The 21,426-nt window shown below is 47.7% G+C and overlaps 1 protein-coding gene across 1 annotated transcript; it reads right to left on the bottom strand.

Moving 5' to 3' along the window:
• Positions 1-17,421: 17,421 nt before the first annotated feature.
• Positions 17,422-18,391, bottom strand: LOC135900806 (proton channel OtopLc-like). Its single transcript, XM_065430385.2, has one exon. The coding sequence runs from the start codon at positions 18,278-18,280 to the stop codon at positions 17,459-17,461; it is 822 nt and encodes a 273-aa protein (XP_065286457.1). The 5' UTR covers positions 18,281-18,391; the 3' UTR covers positions 17,422-17,458.
• Between the last annotated feature and the right edge of the window lie 3,035 nt (positions 18,392-21,426).

Genomic DNA, 21,426 nt, shown 5'->3' with positions numbered 1-21,426 from the left:
TCCTTAGCAGAGTGGAATACCGTACATACAAGCCGCACAAGACTGCACAGACTAAACCTGTCACTTCAACTCAGACCTCCAGCCGGTCTACACCGGCGTGAAGCGTCTCTTCTGTGTCGGTTATGGCTTGGAGTGGCCTTCACGAACGCCTACTCAGCACTAATTGGAATGGCTGATAGTGCTGCGTGTGATGTTTGCGGATGCGAGGAGAACATTGACCACTTATTGTGCCATTGTCCTCAATTTCAAGCACAAAGACAGTATTTGTCCAATACATTGAGGAAACTAGATGATCGTCCTCTGAGTGAACAGACAATATTAGAGCACCGTCCCGACCGATCGTCGGCTCAGAAGGCAGTGAAGGCACTTTTGTGTTTTTTTTTTTCAGAACTTCTGGTTTGCTCGAGCGACTTTAACTGTAGTGCTGTCCGTGCACGTATCTACACCTTCTCGCTCCCTTCTTTCTTTTCCCTTTCTCCCATCCCCCAGTGTAGGGTAGCCAACCAGACTATTGACTGGTTAACATCCCTGCCTTCCTGTATTCTTCTCTCTCTCTCTCTCTCTCTCTCTCTCTCTTGTCCTTTGCTTATATGGCAATGCCCCCTGGTCGTGAGTCCATGTGCTGTTCACAAACGATTCCGTGTGCCCATGAACTTGAAAAACTGCATCTTGATTTATTTATTTCAATTATTATTATTATTATTATTATTATTATTATTATTATTATTATTATTATTATTATTATTATTATTATTATTATTGGCGGAGTGCTTGAAACCTGCTTCACCTCCGCTGCGAGTGGGCCAGGTATTGCACTAGCTCCGGGATCGACCCACACTGAAATTTTTATTGTTGGCGCACAAACACGAAAAATGATGCGCCGTGAAAGGAAGTCGTAAAAGAATGTTCTGCTCTGATACGCTCCATGACCATATCGCTGAAGACAGGTGGAAGCTGCATATATGGAATATACTATATGGAATCATCGGAAGCGTGTCTTCTGTGCGTTTCTGTCATGGCAAGATCATTCAGTCTTTTAGCATTAGCATTCAGTATTTAAAGCTGTACGTTCCCCTGTATACATCGTACACTATATGGATATAGATGGTTGGATGGACAACGTTCTCGCAGGAGAAACTGGAGAGGGTAACAGCAATGAGGAGGGGGAGAGAACTATAGTGGAGGAGTAAGCGCAGGTGGGGAGCGGAGATAAAGGGGCGCTGGATTGGTTGGGAAAGGCAACCTCAGGCACGTGCGGCATGACGTCATCGAAATCACGCTGCGCAACCTAGTGCAATGTCCGATTTCACCCTATTGTCACTGTTATCCGCTTATCACTCGGCGGAAGCGACGCCTACTGTATTGAACTTCTTGAATGTTGTCACCAATTATATTGCGACGACCGTCTTGTGTAATGAAATTACGCCCGTGTTTGCCGTGAATATCGGGATGGCATGGAGACAGACAGCAGGGTCACATACGAAAGTTGTCACTTACTTTGATAATCATTTACGGTTGATTACGATAGTTTCACCCATATCTTCTTATTGATGCTGGTTTGCTTTGAATCATTAGGGGATGAATAGAAAAACAAGGGTGAAATAAAAAGAGCTAGATTTCATAAATAAGATCACCTCTGACGTAGGACGACATCTCGAAGGAATGAAATATGCCTCGCTCAAACAAAAGAACGCAATGCAAGATATCCCACTCGGACATGATCGGCAAGGCGTTCCGTGCACATTTGGACTTCGCAGACACAAGGTCGGAAACACTCATTGAAGCTGTCAATCAAAGCACGGCTTTCGTCTTGCCGTTCTGACGTCATGCGTGACGGAGAGTTAAAGGCACACGTCTGGGTTCAGCTGGCAGCACAGCTTAATATGCGCTTCAATGTTTTGTGCGACCTTTGGTTAACTTCCTACGCGCACATTCGCCGCGTGTGTAAGCATGAACAGTTTCACAAGTAAAACAGTTCTGAGCAGAGAAGTCACACGCCCACTGCGCATCTTGCAAGCACCAGAGAAATATTCCAGTTACTTCAGTCCACTTGCGTTGGTGCTCATTATTGCTTCTGAATTTAGGGAGTCGTTTAATGAGATCTACCTATTCGCGCAGAGCTTCCTGTGCTGTTTATCATTAATGGCCTTTCCACGTTCTTAAAATGCACTCAGATATGCTGTTTATAGCCAAAGATTTGTGTACTTGAAAATAAGTAAAATAATAAGTTACTGTAACCACAGCTGCAATTTCATTTAATTTCACTATACTTTCTTTTCAAATTCCTTCTGAACTTATCCGCCAAATCAATAATTTACGGCTAAATGTGACTGCTGACTTTTTATTTATTTATTTATTTATTTATTTATTTATTTATTTATTTATTTATTTATTTATTTATTTATTTATTTATTAAGTAGAATGATGCGGCATTGTGCCCATGTTTTATAGAGGGCTAGAAATAAGAACACACACACATAACTCACCACATCACCCATGATAAATACATGGGTGATGCAATATTGAAAAAAAGAAAAGTAATGCGAGGGTAGAAGTGGTAGACGCATAAATAACACCTCATTGCGGGTGCGTGAATTGTTTCTACAATCCGTGAGCTCATGGCTTGGATTTCTAGTGTCTCGGACGCATCTCGACGCAGGAGAAGTATGCGTTACCCTCGTCGACAGAGAAGTTTACTTCCGCGTACGTTACAAGACGTGATGTCGAGAGAGTTCGATTATCCAGTCCTCCTTGTCTCCTGTCTCCTCCAAGTTTTATTTGCGCTCAATTTCTTCCGCATATATATATTACATTAGCGAAGGCCGTAGTCTGCTTTTAATGACTGGAACGGCGGCTTAGCCTTATCTAGAGTTGTACGTGGCGCAATAAGAATCATTTCGGGTGGGCTCCTTAATTTTTTTTTCCGGTGAATTGATTCTCTGACGTCACTGGTTAGACGACGCGACGTCCACCGCGGCCGGATAAGAACGGCCATCCGTCTACGGCATCCGTAATGAGACAGCGTGGCAGAGATTGCGGTCGAATGACGCAACCCGTTGCAACTGCTGGCTGAAACACCCGACATACACGTGGAGGTGTTTTACACCCGTGTTAGTCGGTCGGGATGGCTCCCGTATATCCTTGTAGGACCCGAAGACAGCTCAGGGAGGATATTGCTTTACAAGTGGATTCTTATTACCGTCTTGTATGTTACGTACATGAACACGACATCATTGTTGTGGAAATTCCGTGGTCTGGCACTGACTCACTTTTTTGTAAACGACCCTTGACTCGAAAACTTTCCTCCACGTCACCCAGTTGATCACAGCGCCGCTCCTCGACTGAAGAAGAGGCTACGCTTCTCAAGAATTCCCACGGAGGATCAATGGAGCGCAGTGACAATTTTGCTCAGTGGATGGCGCTGCCATCCACTTTCTTGATCAAAGGTGGACAGTTGAGTGGAGGCACGTTCTTGAATACAGGGGTGAAGGCAGCTCCATGAAACTAACCCTCTTATTTGGTCCTCTGACGTAAAAATCGAGATCCCCCGCAAGGTGAATGTCAACACGGTGTGATATATGTTGGCATGTGGATGGATGTGCACATTCTAAAATTTCATATCTTGCGGTATACTTGAAACGCATTTCACGGGTCATGTGCGGTTACACAACTCCATCGATCAAATAACTGTCAATATGCACCCAATATGACGGCATGGATATGATCAGACCACTTCTGTACAATTTCGTGCGCATCCGACATTGTAACCGAGACGAAAACCTTACGTAATCTGCAAGGGTTGAGCTTCGGCCTTGCTATAGCACGACATCTCTTCAAGTGCATAGCACAGTAACTTGAGACGAGATGAACAGAAAGACGAAACACACACAAGCGCTCGTGTGAGTCTTGTCTTAAGTTTCGCTTCCGAAGATGAAAAGCTTCTAAGCAATGTGCATGACATGTATAGTAACGTAGACACACGGGCTGGGATGAGGATGTGTCACATGAAGATGTACAAGGCTCTGGTTCGACGTTGTTTTAAAGTGCAGCAACAAGCGTGGACGGTGAGACCTTGGCATATTTCGCGAGTCACGAGGAAAAGGAGCAAGAGGAGGTGATGTTGGTGCACGCGCACCTGTTGTCGCGCTGCACCCGCTGGCGTCAAAGACGTCCCTGCACGCTACGACGCGTGAAGGGCAACCGCGTCCATCTACCAGGAGGCCGAAGACGGACGTCGGCGCGGGCCCACATTAAGATGGCTATCGAGGGAGAACAGGAAGCGATGAAGGGGACGCATGCGTGCTCGCGCGCGACCGCGGCACACACCGGGCGCTAGAAACAGTGGCGGTTTGCGCGGGCGGTCACAAAAGAAAGGCAGCGACTCCCACTCCCCTGCCCGCCCATCTTTCAATGCCCTCGACTGCCATCATCGCCTTCCCATTACGCGCCGCTGGAACGACGGTTTTGTTTGTCGTTGTTATTGTTGCCCCTCGACGCATGCGTGGGCGCCGGCATGTGCGCATGCACACGTCATAAGAACACTCAATTGCTCTTCCTCCTCCTCCTCCTCAATTGCTCCTTCAGCTAATGTTGCATTAAGTCACCGGAATAGTGCCCTGTGGAAGCTGAAGTAGAGAACGACGTTAACAGGAAGCTTTAGCTCGGGCGCTCCTATCTAAATGCATGTAAAAGGAGAATTCGTTTTTCTCGGCAACCACTGCACCAAATTTGACGGGGTTTGCTGCATTTAAAAGGAAATCTTAAAATCTAGTGACTGTTGGTTTGGAATTTTCGATTTAGTTTGTCAAATTTTTATAAAAATTGGGCAAAAATCGCAAATATTCAGAAAACGAAACTATCAAGTTTACAACTCCGTAACTCAGCAAGCAAAAATGATATCGCAATTCTGTGAATTGTATCTGATAGCACGTCTAAAGCGGACAAAATATATATGTTACACATGAACCTCAAAAAATGGAGTAATGTGTAATTACAACTTTTGCAGAACCCTCGTAAACAACGTAACAAATTCACGTAAGATATAAACTGACATATCAAATCTGTCCGCTTTGAATGGTCTAATGGATGCCGTTTACAGAATCGCGATATCTGTTCTTGATGTCGAGCTATTAGCTTGTAAACTTCGTGCTTCTATTTTTTTCAAAAGTCTGAATTTTTGAAAATCCTTTCAACAAAATTCAAGCCCCAAATCAAAATTCCGCTTCCAACAGTCACTATAATTTAACTTTCTCTCTCAAATGCAACAAATTTCATTAAAATCGGTCCAGGGGTTATCTCAGAAAAACGTTTTTCCGTTTTACATGTATTTGAATAGGCCGCGTCGGAGTTGGGCCCGAGCTAAAGCTTCCTCTTAAGGGAAGGCCAGCATTCAACATTTCAAATCGCACTGGTTCTTTCTCTCTCTCTCTCGCTGACATTCTCAGTGGGAAATAACCCTTCTACACTCCGCCCGCAGCCACCCGCTTACCGTAGTGCCTACGAGGCAATTTATCATCGGGAGCTCGTCATAACGCGCTTACGCGCAACCGGAAACACGCGTTCTCTCTTTCTGCGAGCACCTGCAATGTTTTTTTTTTCTATCTTTATTTTTCTTAAGCGTGGGACCTGACGTTTCCTCTTCCACTCAAGTGCACCGTACACAATTGCCTCTATCTCTCTTACACTCTATACTTGAGCGAGAAGTTTAAAGGGATCTGAGGGTCTAGCTGTATAGTTAATACGTTTACCTTCCTTTGGAAACTAAGCGTAATGTACAGTACGTATGCGTATGTACGTAACGCACACGAAAGAAATCAATAAACTTGAACTAACCACGACTTGCTGTAAGTGTCGAACCATTTTCGCGGTCCATTCCCGTAGATTTTGCACAGTAACACAGCGGTAAAAGCCGGACGGTGGTACCGCTGGTACCGCCCCTATAAGGAGAGCGTTTTCACATTCTTCCCTCGTGGCAGCCATAGCGTTTTGAGACGCTGCTGTTGAGAAACTGCGCCTCTGGTCGCAGACGCTGCACGGAATTGCGAACTGGTCCTTGAGGAAGTGACGCGCGGAAGTACCGGTTAACTCGGCTGGTAAAGGGAGCGCCACTCACAACACGTATGGATATTAGGTGCAGCATAGTGTCCCAGATAACTACCTCCCAAAGCATGTTAAATGCAGAACACTTAAAGGTGGGCAAGTTGGTGCGGATTCGTAGCAATGCCTGCAGCAGTGCGGCAACACGAACAATTGAAGGGAAGAAGAAAAACAGACAGGACAGCGCACGTGCGCTGCTGAACTAGCAAGCTGGAGGCATTCCTTAACACCATCCGGTGTTGGTTCCTTTTTTCTTCATATTTTTATCAGAATGATATAGTAGCTTTATTGTTAATCACAAATAAACAACGTGACATAGGTTCTTGTGGTTGTGACTGTGTAGGTACACACGGCCATCACAGAAACGGCTGAATATTATTAGCTTCTTTCCAACAGCTGGCCTTGGGCTTATACAAACCTTAAGCGTACTTTGATTTCGCACCGGCATGCTATATGCTCACCCTAATGAAGTAAGGGTGAGCATATATAGCCTCTCTCTCTGTCTTTCTACCTTCCGTGGCCTCTTAAGCTCCCTTTTTCTTCTTTTAACAGCGGAGCTGTCTAAGCTTGAGTTCTAGCCGTGCCCGGTGACCGCTCAAAACTCTTTCAAACATGGGCCAATCCCGAAGGTAGTGAAATGCCGCGCCGACCCGCGGCGGCAGTGAAGCAGACGTTAAGCACTCCCCATACGTGGGCCGATCCCGAAGATAGTGCAATACCGGCCGGGCCGACCCGCGGTGGAGGTGCAGTTGCTCATTAAGGGGCCCACATTTCACAGCTCCGCTGGGCATCCTTCCTCGCAAAGTGGAAGGGCACTGAATTCTTTTGTGAAAGGTCCTAGTGTCTGCCATTGCATTTATTCCTCTCTCTCATATTGTTTCTCTTTGTTGATCGCATACACGTTCCGCGTATTCAACGCGTGTGAATATATGCGCCTCGATGAATGCCACGTGAATACGAAATTTGGGCTGCGATTTTGCAGCGATGACTTTCTTACCAAACCGCCTCCCTGGCCTGCTGCAGTGCCTGCGCAGTATGGAAGCAATTTATAGCAGTTAACCCAAGAAGTCTGAACTGTATAAGGCGTGGCTACTATAGGCCCGCGTTAGTAAACTCTGTTTTAATAAACTTGACCTGTGCTTATTACATGCACTTGCCTAGTTGTGTTCAATATGCCATGTCATACGCTACATATGGTTAGACAGGTGCTGCGCTCCTGAAGTAGTATTCTGACCAAAAGCATGCTGCAGCGATTCTGAGAAAATTCGGTTCGCTTAATGTGCGCACTGTTACTGCCTATCTTCTTCTTCCTTCTTTGTCGCCTTTACTTTTTTTCGCCTGTATGTACCGTATAGGGTAGCAAACTGGACGCACACGTGGTTGAATTCTTTCCTGTGGCACTTTTAAAGATCATTGGGCTCAGTGATCGTCTTTGAATGCCCGGCGAAGGGTGTTGAGTGCGCGCGCATCACTTGTTATCACTTGCCTTTTAACGCGACAGCGTTAAGGGCTCCGCGTCGCAGAAAAATGCGGCGTCGGGGTCCGGCATCCAGCGTCGTTACGGCAAAAATAATTTCGAACCACGCATACCCAGGCCCTCCACGTGGCGCAAGGAAGTTACTGAAATAATTGAATTGCTCTAGTTAAAATACATAGAAAAATCGTAGAGTACGACTTACACACAACCTATACGGACATGATAGCGTCTGATTGTAATTTGAATATGCGAGAAAACGTAATTATGTTGCGCGAGAACTCAAACAGACCCCTCTTCCGACGTTTCTACCATTCATAGACTGGTCACGGCGTCCGCCATTTGCGCGCCCCGCGCGGGCATACCTTAGAGGCCACGGAAAGGCACGTCCGGTTCCTCGTAATAGCACCAGATGGCGTTCGCCTCCGCCGGATCGCGGCTCCCGCAAAAAGCCGCGTTTCTACCAGAAAGCCCGCCTTCGTGCATAGCGTTCGCCGTTTCCCGGTAAACATTACGGTTACATGCGCAGCAGTTGCCGGAAAGCGTGAGAAGCAGTCAGGGATCTTGGATACCTATCCGCGTTACACTCTTAAAGGCGAAGCTTAAGCGTCCTCCAGATTTTTATGCGTTGCATATTGCAATCACTCAGTTCAGCCCTGCGCGCGACCGGGCAGCCACCATTTAACCACACGACGTGACGTCACGACAGCCGGAGGAAAATCTAAGCCCCAACTGGCGCGGTCGCGCGCGGCTGGAGCCACCACCTGACTCCCGCTCCTCCCGCTAGGGGCGCTGCGCCGGCGCGTGACGTCACGGAGGAAAAGCTGGGCCGCAAGTGGCGCGGTCACGCGCGGCCGCGCAATATGCAACGCATTCTTGGCTTAACCAAGCAAAGCCTGGCCATTTTTTCTTCCCGCTTCCCCGTCCCCCAGTGTGTAGGTAGAAAATTCGTTGTAACCTGATTAACCTGCCTGTCTTTTCTTTTCTCTTTATATATCTTTCCTTTTATGCGAAGCACATTACGAGAGCTCAACCCAGCTCCTCAGGCGCGGCGGTGTCGCCTTGAAACCACGTGACACCGTGACGTCACGACAGAGGAGAAGTGGCTTTGGCTCAACTCTTGCAAGACGGGCTGGGTGGGAATCGAACCAGGGTCTGCGGAGTGTGGGACGGAGACGCTACCACTGAGCCACGAGTACGATGCTTCAAAGCGGTACAAAAGCGCCTCTAGTGAATGCGGTGTTGCCTTAGAAACGAGCTGTTTCTAAGGCGTGCGTCTCTTGCTCAGGCGCACATTTCGTTGCCGCGCCGAACGCTGCTTTGCTCGACGCTCACCGCGTCCAATGCGGGGCGCGTAGTCGCTGCCCTGTGGCCCATTGTCTTACACCCCTTGGCGGGTCGACGGGAACGCTGTCGCGTTCCACTCTTGAAGGCGAAGCAGTAATGCATGAGTTGTTTCTTCGTCTAGCCGAACCAAATATAGCCAAGCAACAGCAGTTCACCAGGCTAAACAGTGGTTCAACAACTAAAATAAAGGCTAGTATGCTTCGCATCCTGGGCTTAACCTTACCTAAGCCACAGCCATTTTTTTATCTCTGTCCTCTCTTTTTGTATCATCGACGTAATAGTCCTATATGATCAATGCTAGATCTATTTTCCTCCGTAACGGCCAAATGTCGCAAAACAGAGCAAGAAGGTGTTCACTACATGACGTTTGTGTTCTCCTTGGCTACTTCAAGAAATCCACGGCGCCTCCGCCTCATCCCCACAAGAAAAGCAGTATCATAACGTCACGAATAAAAACATTGTTACATTTTTCTTTGGTATGGTTTCACCAATGAGAACTGTAGACGCCGGCACTGACGTTCACGACGCTCAGCATACGCCTCGGCCAGCCGCCCGCTATAACACGCGGTAACCAAATTACGTGCGCGTGGAGCGAAAACACTCTGTAATGACGCCACTGCGCAGACTCGCTGAAAGAGTACGACAGTATATACGGTTTCGTTTCCACAACTGCGCCATCCCATCCTAGTTTGTCCGGTTTCCACACAGGTTATCTAACCTTTACTCGCGTGCGCGCTGTCGCGCGCGAGAAGTAGATATGCGAGACAAAGAAGCACGCCTGCACAATGCGCGAGGAGGTTGTCTCTGCCCTTGCGGGTAATGAGGTCTCTTGTGACTGCTTTCGCAGGGCGCAGTTGTGCGCACGTTCGGAAAGACAGACGAAAGAGGAGAAAAAACGACGGGAACAGCTTGCGCTCGACGTTTCCTGCTTGACGACGGCACGGCAGCACTGCTACGTCTCCCGCGCCTTGAGCGAGACCCATTGCGTGTCAAGCTGCGATTTCACTTCCGAGCGGAGCTGTCCGGGGCATGCTCATGTCAAATTCAATTGCCGCGAGCGCCTGCATGCCTGCCTGCCTGCCTGCCTGAATGCGCGTGCATGCGCGTTCGCGTTCCCAGCAGAAGCGTTCGGAGAAGCCGCCTGGTCGGTGTTTCGCGCGTTGGTTGGGCAGCTGGCTGAGACAAAGGGAAGCACGCTGTTGGGTAATTTTGCTGCGGGCTATAGTCTTTTTGCCAATGGTTGGCATGCAAACGGAAGAGTGCACGCGAAGGCAAACAAGGCGTCTTATATAGCCATGGCGTTAGCTCTTTGTCATACGGCTTCGTAGCCATGAGGAAACACGGCTTGGTTCGATTAGGAAATTAGCAGTGCCGGCAGTCACTCAGCTATAGTGTAGTCTAACTCTTATGATTAATGAAATATCTGGTTAGCCTCCCTGCCTTTCCTCTTCGTCTCTCTCTCTCTCATGATTAATGAAAAAGATAATAACATGAGGATGGCTCAATGAATGAATTCTGTGGTTTTTGCGTGCTGTAAGAGTTGGGGTCGGGCATGCCAAAAGGGGCAGCTGGCCTATGCCGTCGTTCGACTCATCAACGCTAAGGATGTTGTTGAATGGAAGAACTTGCTCTCATCGAGAACAAGGAGTACGAGGTTTATTTTCGATATCTACATGAAGGGTGGAGAACGTTACATTTCATCAGTGTAGCATCACTAAGACAAAGCACACCGAGGAGCCGAACACGGCTGCTTGAGAGCCCCTCTGTCCTCCCTAGATCCCTAGGCCAGGGAAACTGCCAGCCAACCTTCGTCCACTCGGAGCGTCGAAGGACCCGCCGTTGAGGGCAAGTGTTCGCACACTCATCTGTTCACCAAGGAAGGACTGTATACGTGGTCTGACGTGTAAAAACTTAATTGGATAACTGCTTGCCGCCGTGTAATGCGTCGCGCAATGCTGGCTTCCGGAGCCATTACACTTCCTCTCCTATAGGTGAGCTGCTTAGTATACCTACGGTGCTGTATCTATATCAAGTTCATGTGTAGAAAAGTAATGTTCCGGTAGAAATAATCGATAATTATTGACAAAGACAGCGTTAGCATCTTCAAAATCCGCAGCAATACTCTTTGAATTGCGGCTTCAGCACACTTTTCCCCCGAACTTGTCACTCTGCCTTGTCAATTAATATGTTTTTTGTGCTTTGTTCGTTTACCTTGAAATAATTGACTGCCTTACAAATCTATCTGAGCAATGAGTAGAACCTCGCGTTGCTGCGCTGGAGGTCCCCGATTCAAATCACATCATTGAACACTGATTTTGTTATCGAACGACAGCTTATGTTAAATCTTTTGCGGGACATATTTGGCGAAAAACCCAGCCAGCCACATTAAACCCAGGGAGTTGGACAAATAAAGCTTCCTTTTATTAATCAGTGAAGCTATCTTAAGCTACAAATAAAAAAAAATATGTCTACGCCACTGATCTGCATCTCTCTGCTGCATGAAGCGAACTGTGGATTCGAGCTCCGTGGACTTGCTGCCACTGCCTGTCGCAGTATACACGATTATAGAATTGCTCCTTATACTTGAAGAAGCTATACGTTCACGAGTTGGCGTATGAGAACACACGCCGGGAAATAGTGAAGTCAGGTTCATTTAGCAGACATCCTGTGCTATTGGAACCATTTTCGAGGTCCATACACACCGTCATAGTACATAGCGAGATGCACTGGTGTTTCTGCTTGCACTGATCAAGACTGAAAAAATGCAGAGCTGATCAGCGTTCATTGGAACCTCAATGCATTTCGCCACAAATTCGGAGGCCGTGCTTCTCGGAACTGGTGCCGAGAACGGTATGGCGGCTAAATTGTTAGCACTTCAATAACGCTCGTCTTCAATTCCGTGATTTAGGACGCGCGCCGTAAACAGAATAATTACGATGTTAACTAGCGAAACTTCGTTCCTTAGCTATCAGCACGCTGCGATTTATCGTTCAAGTAATATCTGCTTTTTCAGGTAAATCCAGCTGAACTAACTTCTCTTTGAAGGTTATACGTTCAGGTGGTCATCATCGTGAAATCCTGCGCCAGCGATTTCACGATTTCAGCTGTCGAGAGTATTTCGTTAAGAGTTTGGGGAGTTCTACTCAAGGTTATTATACACCACGTTTGTAACTGTTTTTTCATTGGCGCAAGAAGTCGTCGACATAACCGTTTTGTCTCGCGCATATACCGGATCAACTATGTCTCAGAAGTCGACATGTCAAGCATCCACGCATTCAATCAATAAATCAAGCAAAGGATATATTTATTTATTTATTTATTTATTTATTTATTTATTTATTTATTTATTTATTTATTTATTTATTTATTTATTTATTTATTTATTCTTCATGTTTTCCTTCAGTGAATGCCTGCAATGCTGGCTTCCTCATTGGGAAATTCTGAGTATAGGCACAGTTGTAAGCGCGTGCCATCACCAACGTTGGATGGAACCTGTCAGCAATGTGGCTTACCTCAAACGAGCGAGCCTTTCGCGCGCAAAAAAGAAAAAAAGCGATCGACCATTCTGTTCACCCGCGGCGCAACACTCGCTACACGTGTAGCACGACGACAACGACGTCTTCCCGAAACGACAGCGTACATTCTTCACGGCCCCTCATACGCTGAACGCACAAAAGAACGAACGTGTGGCCGCTGCGGCGCCTGGCACATACCGCGCACTACGGCTCCTGCCTGCACGCTTGGTCGAGCGTCGTTACCGCGCGCGGTGGCGGCGGGCGCGAGGCCGTGATAACCACGCACGCACAGACACACGCACGTTGTTCGTCGCCGAAGGCGAAGCGTTCGCATCCGTCGAGCATTAAACGAGCGGCACAATACGAAGGAGGGACCGGACAGAAGAAGAAAGAAAAAAAAAGAGCAGCCATATAGGCGACGTGCGCATGCAAAAGCTCGTCACGCGTCGCAAGCGGCAGCCATGCATGCATCGCGTGTGCTTACGCGCGCACGCGGTCGACGCTGTGTATGTGTACACGGCTCGCCACCAAGCGCCACGACTTTCCACACAACGCCGCCGTCCGGCCGCTTCCGAATGCATTGCGTGCCAAGTCAGCCGTGATGCTGACGACGTCTCGTTATCTGATCGAGCGAGCAGCCCGGCAAGAAAACAAAGAAAAAAAGGGAAACGCATTCTTACGGGGACGATTGCACGAGCTGAACGTCGCGCGCATTTTTTTTTTTCCCCTATCTATATATGGTGCTTGCGACGTGGGCCTCCTCTCTTTTTTTTTTCGCCACGTGCAGTTGACAAGAAAATGGGCTCTTGGACAATGTAGAGTTCGTTCATGTCGCCCAATCCTTCCCGTTTCGAGTCCATCGAAATGTGGGTGTGAATGCCTACTGCGTGAGCCGATCATATAATGGCGGGGAACATAACGGTCGAACTTGAAAGATGTTAAGAATATGCATATAGAGTGCAGTATAGCAAACTGGAAAGATTGGTGGTACTAATTGATTTTTTTTTTTTTTTTTTGGTGCGCGCGTGTAGAGCGACGCACGAGGCCAAGAAACAAGGCTCGTGACGCGTGCGCAGTCCTGCTTTCTTAGTTCTTCATCTTTCATGTTTTACGCTCACGTTCCATAAAATTGAAGGCTGGCGAAGATGCGAAGAAATAAAAATGTTATTGGAGCCTACGCTTTAACGTACCCTATATAAGACAGATCCTATAGCTGGAGACTCCAAATGAGTTTTGACCATCTCGACTTCCTTAACGTGTACATAAAGCTATAAGTACATAACCTTTTTTCAACATTTCACCTGCATCGAAGTGCGACCGCCGCAGCTGGGATCGCATCCTCGACCTCGAGGCTCAGCAGCACTACGCCAAAGACTTACTTAACTACTTAACTTAGTAGGTACTTAACTACCGCAGCAAGTCTGCGAAGTGACTATGGTCATTTCGCGGACATGCGGTATTCCACATAGAGTAGTGTACATACGACGGACCTTTCTACGTTACGCGTCTGCATGCACAGATGTTGGAACTGAAAACCGGCGACTTACCCTCGTATTTCCACATAAGCATTCATTCGCTAAGGGGGCAACGTGGACTAGCCCGAGTGTAACGTGTTCCTCGAGGGTTCCTGGGGATGCCAGCGGAACCCTGGCGGGTTATATTAGGCCCACGGCGGCCCCTGACATGACCAGCACCGCACCTGTATTCACCGCACAAGTATTCGAATCATGTTGTCCGGGTCAGTAAAGATGATGGCCGCCGATCGATACCGTCGAGTGCGCAAACTCGAGCAAGATGCCTAGGAATGTAGTCGAGCGATTAACGCGCGGCTTTGTGAAAGTTCTCGCAAAATGCGATGTTGCACACACACCCGATGGGTCGCTTTGGCGGCGTCTATCCTCACTCGCGACAATTGTGGCGCTGTCATCGCCGAGCCAACCCTCGGTTGCCGTTTCATGTAGCGCTGCTTGGCCAAGTCCTACGCAAGATTTTTCCGGAACCCCGACTACATAGGGCGTGCCTCATAATGACATTTTCGTTTTGGCGCATAAAACGACAGAATTTATTTTATTTACTTCGCACGTGTACTTTTGTGTTATCAGGTTCTTCTATAGCATCTACTCAAAGGTATGCTTAAGCCCATAGGTGTTTCTTGTGGCAGAAATATAATCACCGATAAATGATAAGCGGCTCGAGTTCAGCGACCGCAACTATATAGAGGCCGTGTAACAATTTTGTTAAGGCTGTATAACGCAGTAAAGAGCACCTCCTCACTATTTTTTTTTCCAAAACGATGCTAAGCGTGCCTTTACTGGAAGAAAGTTATCAGCTGCGCTTTCTCTGCTACTCCATCGTGACCTTTCTTACTTTTTTTCGCCACTCCTACCGCCTTCGAACCTGAGCGCCTATAGCTGTCGTGCCCGCGTGGAGCCACAGCCACTGTGCACCCCCATCATCGCACGGAACTGCTGAAGTATTATCCTGACCTCCGAGATCGGCTTGTTGCGCCGCCCAGATTTTGGAGGTCATGATGTCACCCCATCTGTTTGGTTACTATGGATGATGCCACCACATGACCCACATATATATATATACATACAGGGCGGCTTTTTTCTTAGCTGCACCAAATTATTTAAAGATGGCCTATCGCAGTTAGCACAATTCTAACCCTTCATCTAAACTATTCGATGAGGTGACCGTTACTTCAACGAGAAATCAAAATTTGCATAATTAACGTAATCACGCTAGGTAACATTTCATTTAATTACATTCCGCCCCATGTATGAATCTACAAAATTATAGCCGCTTGATTCGCATGGCGTATCCACTTGGAATTAATTATCTAAACAGCATCAGTTCCTAGATATTAATCTTTAAAGTGTCCGACGAAGTGCATCGGCGTTCCAGTTAATTTTTTTTTAAGCGTTGTTTTATGCATTGCAGCACATACGTGTGTGTGCGTGTGCATATTTCTGTGAGTGTTATCTTGTCGCGGGCGCTTCTTATTGCGATGACATACCTGCGAAACCGATCAAGCGCCATAGTGCTCATAATCCTTGGGCACGAATGAGCCAAACGAGCGTTCTAAACTGCAGATTTGAAGGAAAAAGGCAGCAATCCTTTCGAGCCAACTTGCGCATTCCCCACTGCGTGCACCGTAATAGTGTTCATCCGAGATATTTACGCCAGCATTGTCAAGCTAACAAGCATGGTCTACATATGCCACGTTCAAAAAGCGCATGCAGCTCTCGATACGTTAAGCCGAACGACGGCGCCATGGCTTCGTCTCCCACGAGAGGCGTGACCCTTTGATGAAGGATGGACGATGCTTGCCTTTAAGAGAGGCTCTGGCAGTCCCGTGTAAAGTGCAGACCACTGCGTACTGTAATGCACAGGGAGGTCAGTCAAATATTCCAAGTGTTTCTGTTGCACCGAAGAGAACGCAGGATGCACTGAGTGCCCGCCCTTGTCGGCGTAACCGTTCTGTCCCAGTGACGCACCCCATATATAGATAGATACACACGAAGCTTCAACAAAACAGCTCAAAAGCAGCGAAGTAAACCACAACCACTAACACGTGGAGGAAGTGATTTTGTAGCTGAAACTCGCTTATCGTGGTGCTGTGCGGGAGCAGGTGGCGGCGGATCAGCAGACGTGTATCGTCGAGTTGGTGTGGAAGCTGCAGGACGAGTGTCGCACTACATATCATTCACTGGGCTCACTGTGTGCTATAATTGACAACACTATAGTTCCCGCTGGTCGTGTGCCCAAATCTGATCAAGCAAAGCGGAGCCCGTTAATTATTGTACATTTAGACATACTCCCAATTATGAACATTTTGCTCCAACTTCTGTGCCGATTTGTGAACAATATGCCACACTCTAAATGTTGCCCGATGAGCGTGTGACACACAACCGCGTTTTAATCGTTGTTGTTCTCCACCTTTCTCTCTTTGCTTTTAATTATCTCCTCCTTCTTCACCCGCGAAGGCGCTGGGCCCATAATGGTGCCAGCTGCCAGCTATATAGCTCTCTTTCTTCACTGTGATTGTTTTCATGTAGCAAGAATACTGCTACTACTACTACTACTGCTACTACTACTACTACTACTACTACTACTAATTATTATTATTATTATTATTATTATTATTATTATTATTATTATTATTATTATTATTATTATTATTATTATTATTATTATTATTATTAAAATGGGTCGACTGTGAGTTGTGGCAGCAGTAAAATTTGCATCATTGATACTTTCGTACTCTCGTCCCGTAACTTCGAGTTAGACGTTACCGAGCCGTTGTGGGTTGACGCTGTCTTTTTGTTGATCCTATGTGGCGGATTTGGCTTGTTCCTAACGATGCGGACCCCGCTCTTGATCGGAGCCAGAGAAAGAGCGCCCGAGTCGAACGTTCAGCCGCTAGCCAGAGCAGTTCCAGGTTCGAACAGGAAACACGTCAGAACGTCTTCTGCTGTAAACAAGCAAGGCGCGTAAGCGACGGGGCACCTGCCCGCTACCTCGGTGTCAGACGTCACTGGCACAGCGCAAGTTACAAGAAGCCACGTGACCGGAACTATGTCAGAACTCGGTCGCGCTCCAAGGTCAAAGTGTATTGACCCTTTTCGCGAAGCAGTTTGCTCTAGAGAAACGAGATGGCGCTTTCGGCGGTGGCGCGCCGCACACTGCCTCCGCGAAAGCGCACGAATACGAAACCACCACCTCTTCTGCCCTGCTTCTGTGAGATCAGCTGTCGGAAATGCAACTCGGTTTTCGCTAGCACACTGTACTCCATTCATGCTGCAAGATATGGAGCGGTAGAGTGAAGACGTGTGCAGTATAGTTGGCTGCAAGAATTGTGACTGGTTTATTAAGGAACGGAATAAACTTTTGTGTCCAAGTTCACGGATCACTGATACATAAAACCTTTGTTGGCGTCTCTTCGCGTTGCACGGCTTCCCTAGTGGAGGAGGAGGAAGAATAAACTTTATTTTACGACAGAATATTTGAGACCTAGGCCTCCCTACCTAGATGGCGTTCTCGAGCTCTTGGGCCTTGGTGAGATTTTCGGATTGCTGGGTTGCATGATGATGGTCCAGGCCCAGAAACCGTAGAAGGTCATCTGAACGGGGTTCGAGTCGGCGCGGCGAGTCTCCAAGGTGTTGATGGCCCACATGGAGAAGTTGCACACTATGAGGAACGTGACCATCTCGCGGCCGGGCTTGCGATTGGCCTGGTCGCTGCTGCTGACGTAGCGGCGCGACGCGTCCAGAATGAAGATGGTCTGCAGGGAACCCTGGATGAGGCAGGCGAGCGCCGTCAGCAGCGCCAGCATGGTGTTCTGGTCCAGCGTGAAGTGGCTGCCTATGATGCTGAACATGGTGTACAAGTACAGCCCGCTCTGGGCCACGATGAGGAGGATGCTGTCCAGGTCCGTGTTTCGCAGGCGGTTGTAACGCAGCTCGCGCACCTGGAACAGCGCCGTGGTCGTGGCCAGGGAGGCGAGGAAGTAGACAGCCAGCTCGGCGATGTGGGCCTCCATGACGGCCAGGTTCCGGTACTGCGGCTTGTTGATCAGCACGAAGAACAGGATGAGACTGATGATGGACAGCACGAGCACCAGGATTCCCGTGAAGAGGCCCTTGTTGGCCTTGGCGCAGTCCACCTGGTAGTAGTGCCGCTGGCGTGGTGTGTGCACGTGTATGGAGCTGTCCGGAGTGTTGGGCACGGGCTGCGTCGAGCCCACGTTCTTCCACATGATGTACAGGATGCCGGCGCTGATGAGGCTGTACTCGATGGTGCAGGGAAACAGGAACGGGCTCGCGTTCTGCACCAGCTCGCCCATGATGTTGGCGCGGCGGCAGTTGTGCGTATCGTGGTGCAATCCGTGCTCGCCGGTCGACCTCTCGATGCGGTGGTGGTCCTTGGAATGCGTCTCGTGCACTTCTTGCTGGACACCTTGTGCCCAGCAAGAACAAATCTATCGCAACTGAGGACACCCACGAGCGATCAGGCCGCTGCTGAAATGTATTTGCTGAATAAAGCATGAAGGGCTAAACACACTGCAGGGCGCCGATTCAATTCATAAGCGGAAAGTTAGGGTAGCTTGGAATACATTTTTAGCACCGCTTTTATTAGAAGCTCCGTATAGGCTGTTCGCGCCGTTTGGAGAAAGCGTAATGGGCTCCTAAAGCGCTTACATGTCCTTTGAAGCTGTAGCCAAAGCTTCGCGTGTCGTCCACCCAATCACCGTCTACGATATCCACCGAAACATAGACTTGCAGAGCCGCGCACCGGCGTCATGTACATCCACTGTAAACACAGAGGCAACGCAAGCAGCTGAGGCAAGCAATGGACGCTGCAACACGTGATCAAACACGGCTGCGCCCACAGGATCGCCGTGAAAAGGGTCAATAGTCGAAAGTATAGAGCGCCTTCGAGCGCTTTGAGCAGGAGCGCGGCGCTCGGAAACAACCAGTTGAATGCGCTCTGAATGCTCGATTTCGACCCTGCAGCCGAATTCATATACAATGCGTGCCGCCGAAACACTGTGAAACGCTCGAAAACGACCTGCCGAATGCGTACCATGTGGAATCGCGCTGGCCGAATCTGCGTGTTGCGTGCAAGTTCTCATTTGCATCCGCAAGAAAATGCGCAAAATGCGCACGTTCGGCGAATGTGACCCTGGCGTAAGGGTTGGACTTTGGTTTCTCTCCTGGTGCATGCGTGGCAAGGCTTGAAAGTGAGGCAACCTCAGGCAGTCATCAAGAAGATATATGCAGACTCCTCTCCAGGCCCCCCGCAGCAAACTCGGGAGATGCCTCGACTTTGCCTTCGGCTATGAAATGTAAAAATGCACGCACGTGCGTGCGCATAAAATCTGCAGTATGCATGCATAACCTATTCTCACCTTTCAAAATATGAAGCGCCAACAGAGAAAGCACACTAAGAAAGCGCACGCGTGCTGTCTAAGCGTGCTGTCTCTGTTGGCGCCTCATCTTTTGAAAGCTATATATGAACCAAGTATCCTCACAACGTTTTTTCTTGAAATACCTATTCTCATCACCACGTAAGATATATACATACATAGCGCCACTGACGTCAGAGAGCTACAGTAAGCAAGCAGACTGGAACAATGTAGATAATATTTGGATTATACACCTATATAAAAACGCTGCAGGAGTGGAAACGATTGACTGAAAGAAAGAAAAAGAAAGAAAGAAAGAAAGAAAGAAAGAAAGAAAGAAAGAAAGAAAGAAAGAAAGAAAGAAAGAAAGAAAGAAAGAAAGAAAGAAAGAAAGAAAGAAAGAAAGAAAGAAAACACGAGAAGAAAATAGGTTCGAGGAGTGTTCGCGACTAGCTGATGAAGAAACATTTTTGGCAATAGATGGCACGCGCAGGCGTGTGCCGAAGATCTCGTAATATACGGTAATGTCTCTTGCATTATCTTCGTCGCGCTGTTGGAGGATTAAAACGTGTAAGTATTTGGTCGTTCTGCAAATGGTGGTGATTCTGTAAGCGTGACGTCAAGCCTGCAGATTCATTTCGCAAACGGTCGCGAGCTGTCCGATAGAAAAAAAAAACAGAAAGAAAGAAAAATTTACGTCAGATCAGCCGATATCACAGCCAAACACCATACATTCGGACATTTATCGGCCAGGGAGTGGACAACGCAGAATTCGTGGCATAGAAGTACGCGGATATACAGATGCCGGAAATTAATTTTCGCTAACAGGTACACCATGTAAAAAAAAAAAGAAAACATGCGTAACCTTATTTGGCAGGAAACGAGAAGGAACTTTCCAAGGTCGCCAGTCACTCAAGGATAAGGTACTCGAAACAAAATTAATTCGCTAGAGAAACAGCAAGACACAAGCGACCTTCGACCAAGATTCGCATTGTTGACTCCTCGCTCATTTAGCACATAAAAGCGCGCTTCGGGCTATGAACAGAGTTTGCAGATCCAAATCTAACGCACGGAGTTTACATCGCACTATTAATGTGACCATCCGTCTCGAAAACCCAGCTGCCAAGAAAACATGTGCGGCGAAAGGAAAAGGATCGACACGTGGACGCGGGCACGCGGCGAACACGTATGCGCATATTAAATCACGCTGTTATCAGTGTCGCACGCAGCAAGGAATCTTTTTTCCGGGCGCTGGGAAGCACATGTGTTGCCCCTTGCCCCCACCCCCCCCCCACCCCCGCAGCCCTCACAGCTTTTACGCTCTGGTTAGTTACAGAGGTTTGTTTCACCCAATACGTAGCAGTTATCGCCAAATATTTGGGAGGTAATAGATTCCTACGCCACGTTTATTTCTTCTCTCTTTTTATTTAGTCTTAGCAAAGAATTGCAAAGACTGTACACGAGTTTGCAATCTGAGTGGAGGGTACGTTACAGAAAAGCTTCATATTAATATAGAGAGCTTTAGTTTCTCTGCACGCTTAATACCATTTACGGAGTACCTGAGAGGTATGGAAGCGATAGTGATCTTCATGAGGTATAGAAGTGATGTTGATTATGATGATAGCGAATAGCATCATCTTTTAATAGTCACCTATATAGCCTGTGTGAGCTAGTTAGGTTTGCTGTGCGAATATTCATCTCATTGTTTGCAGTGTTGAGCGATATTTTTTTATCCCCTCTCGCCCCTTCCTTCAAAAGTTCCGCGGGCCCATTAGTGTACATAAGTAAATAGCATAAAGCTCTATATATTGCAATTCAGCATTTTTCCTACATACGCCAATTCACCTTGTAAAGTTACCTACCGTATTTACTCGAAAATAGGTCGAGCACGAATCCATGTTGACCCCTACTTTATTGAACTCACCGAGAAATAATTTAAAAATAAAATTGTAATTCAGGTGTAAGTCGACCAATCGCTTGTTAGGAAAGCAAGAAAATTTGAATATAACATGTCTTTATTTACCGTAAGCTCGGCTGCTCAACCTCGAGAGTAGATGCCGCCATGCTGCATCATCGTCAGAACT

The sequence above is a fragment of the Dermacentor albipictus genome, chromosome 2 (genome assembly GCF_038994185.2).
Source record: "Dermacentor albipictus isolate Rhodes 1998 colony chromosome 2, USDA_Dalb.pri_finalv2, whole genome shotgun sequence".
In the NCBI taxonomy this organism is placed as follows: domain Eukaryota; kingdom Metazoa; phylum Arthropoda; class Arachnida; order Ixodida; family Ixodidae; genus Dermacentor; species Dermacentor albipictus.
Note: the sequence above shows the minus strand (reverse complement) of the source record. Positions and strands in the feature narration are given on the sequence as shown.

Coding starts and splice junctions, on each gene's coding strand:
- LOC135900806 (XM_065430385.2), bottom strand. CDS start 18,280: ATGGGCGAGCTGGTGCAGAACGCGAGCCCGTTCCTGTTTCCCTGCACC.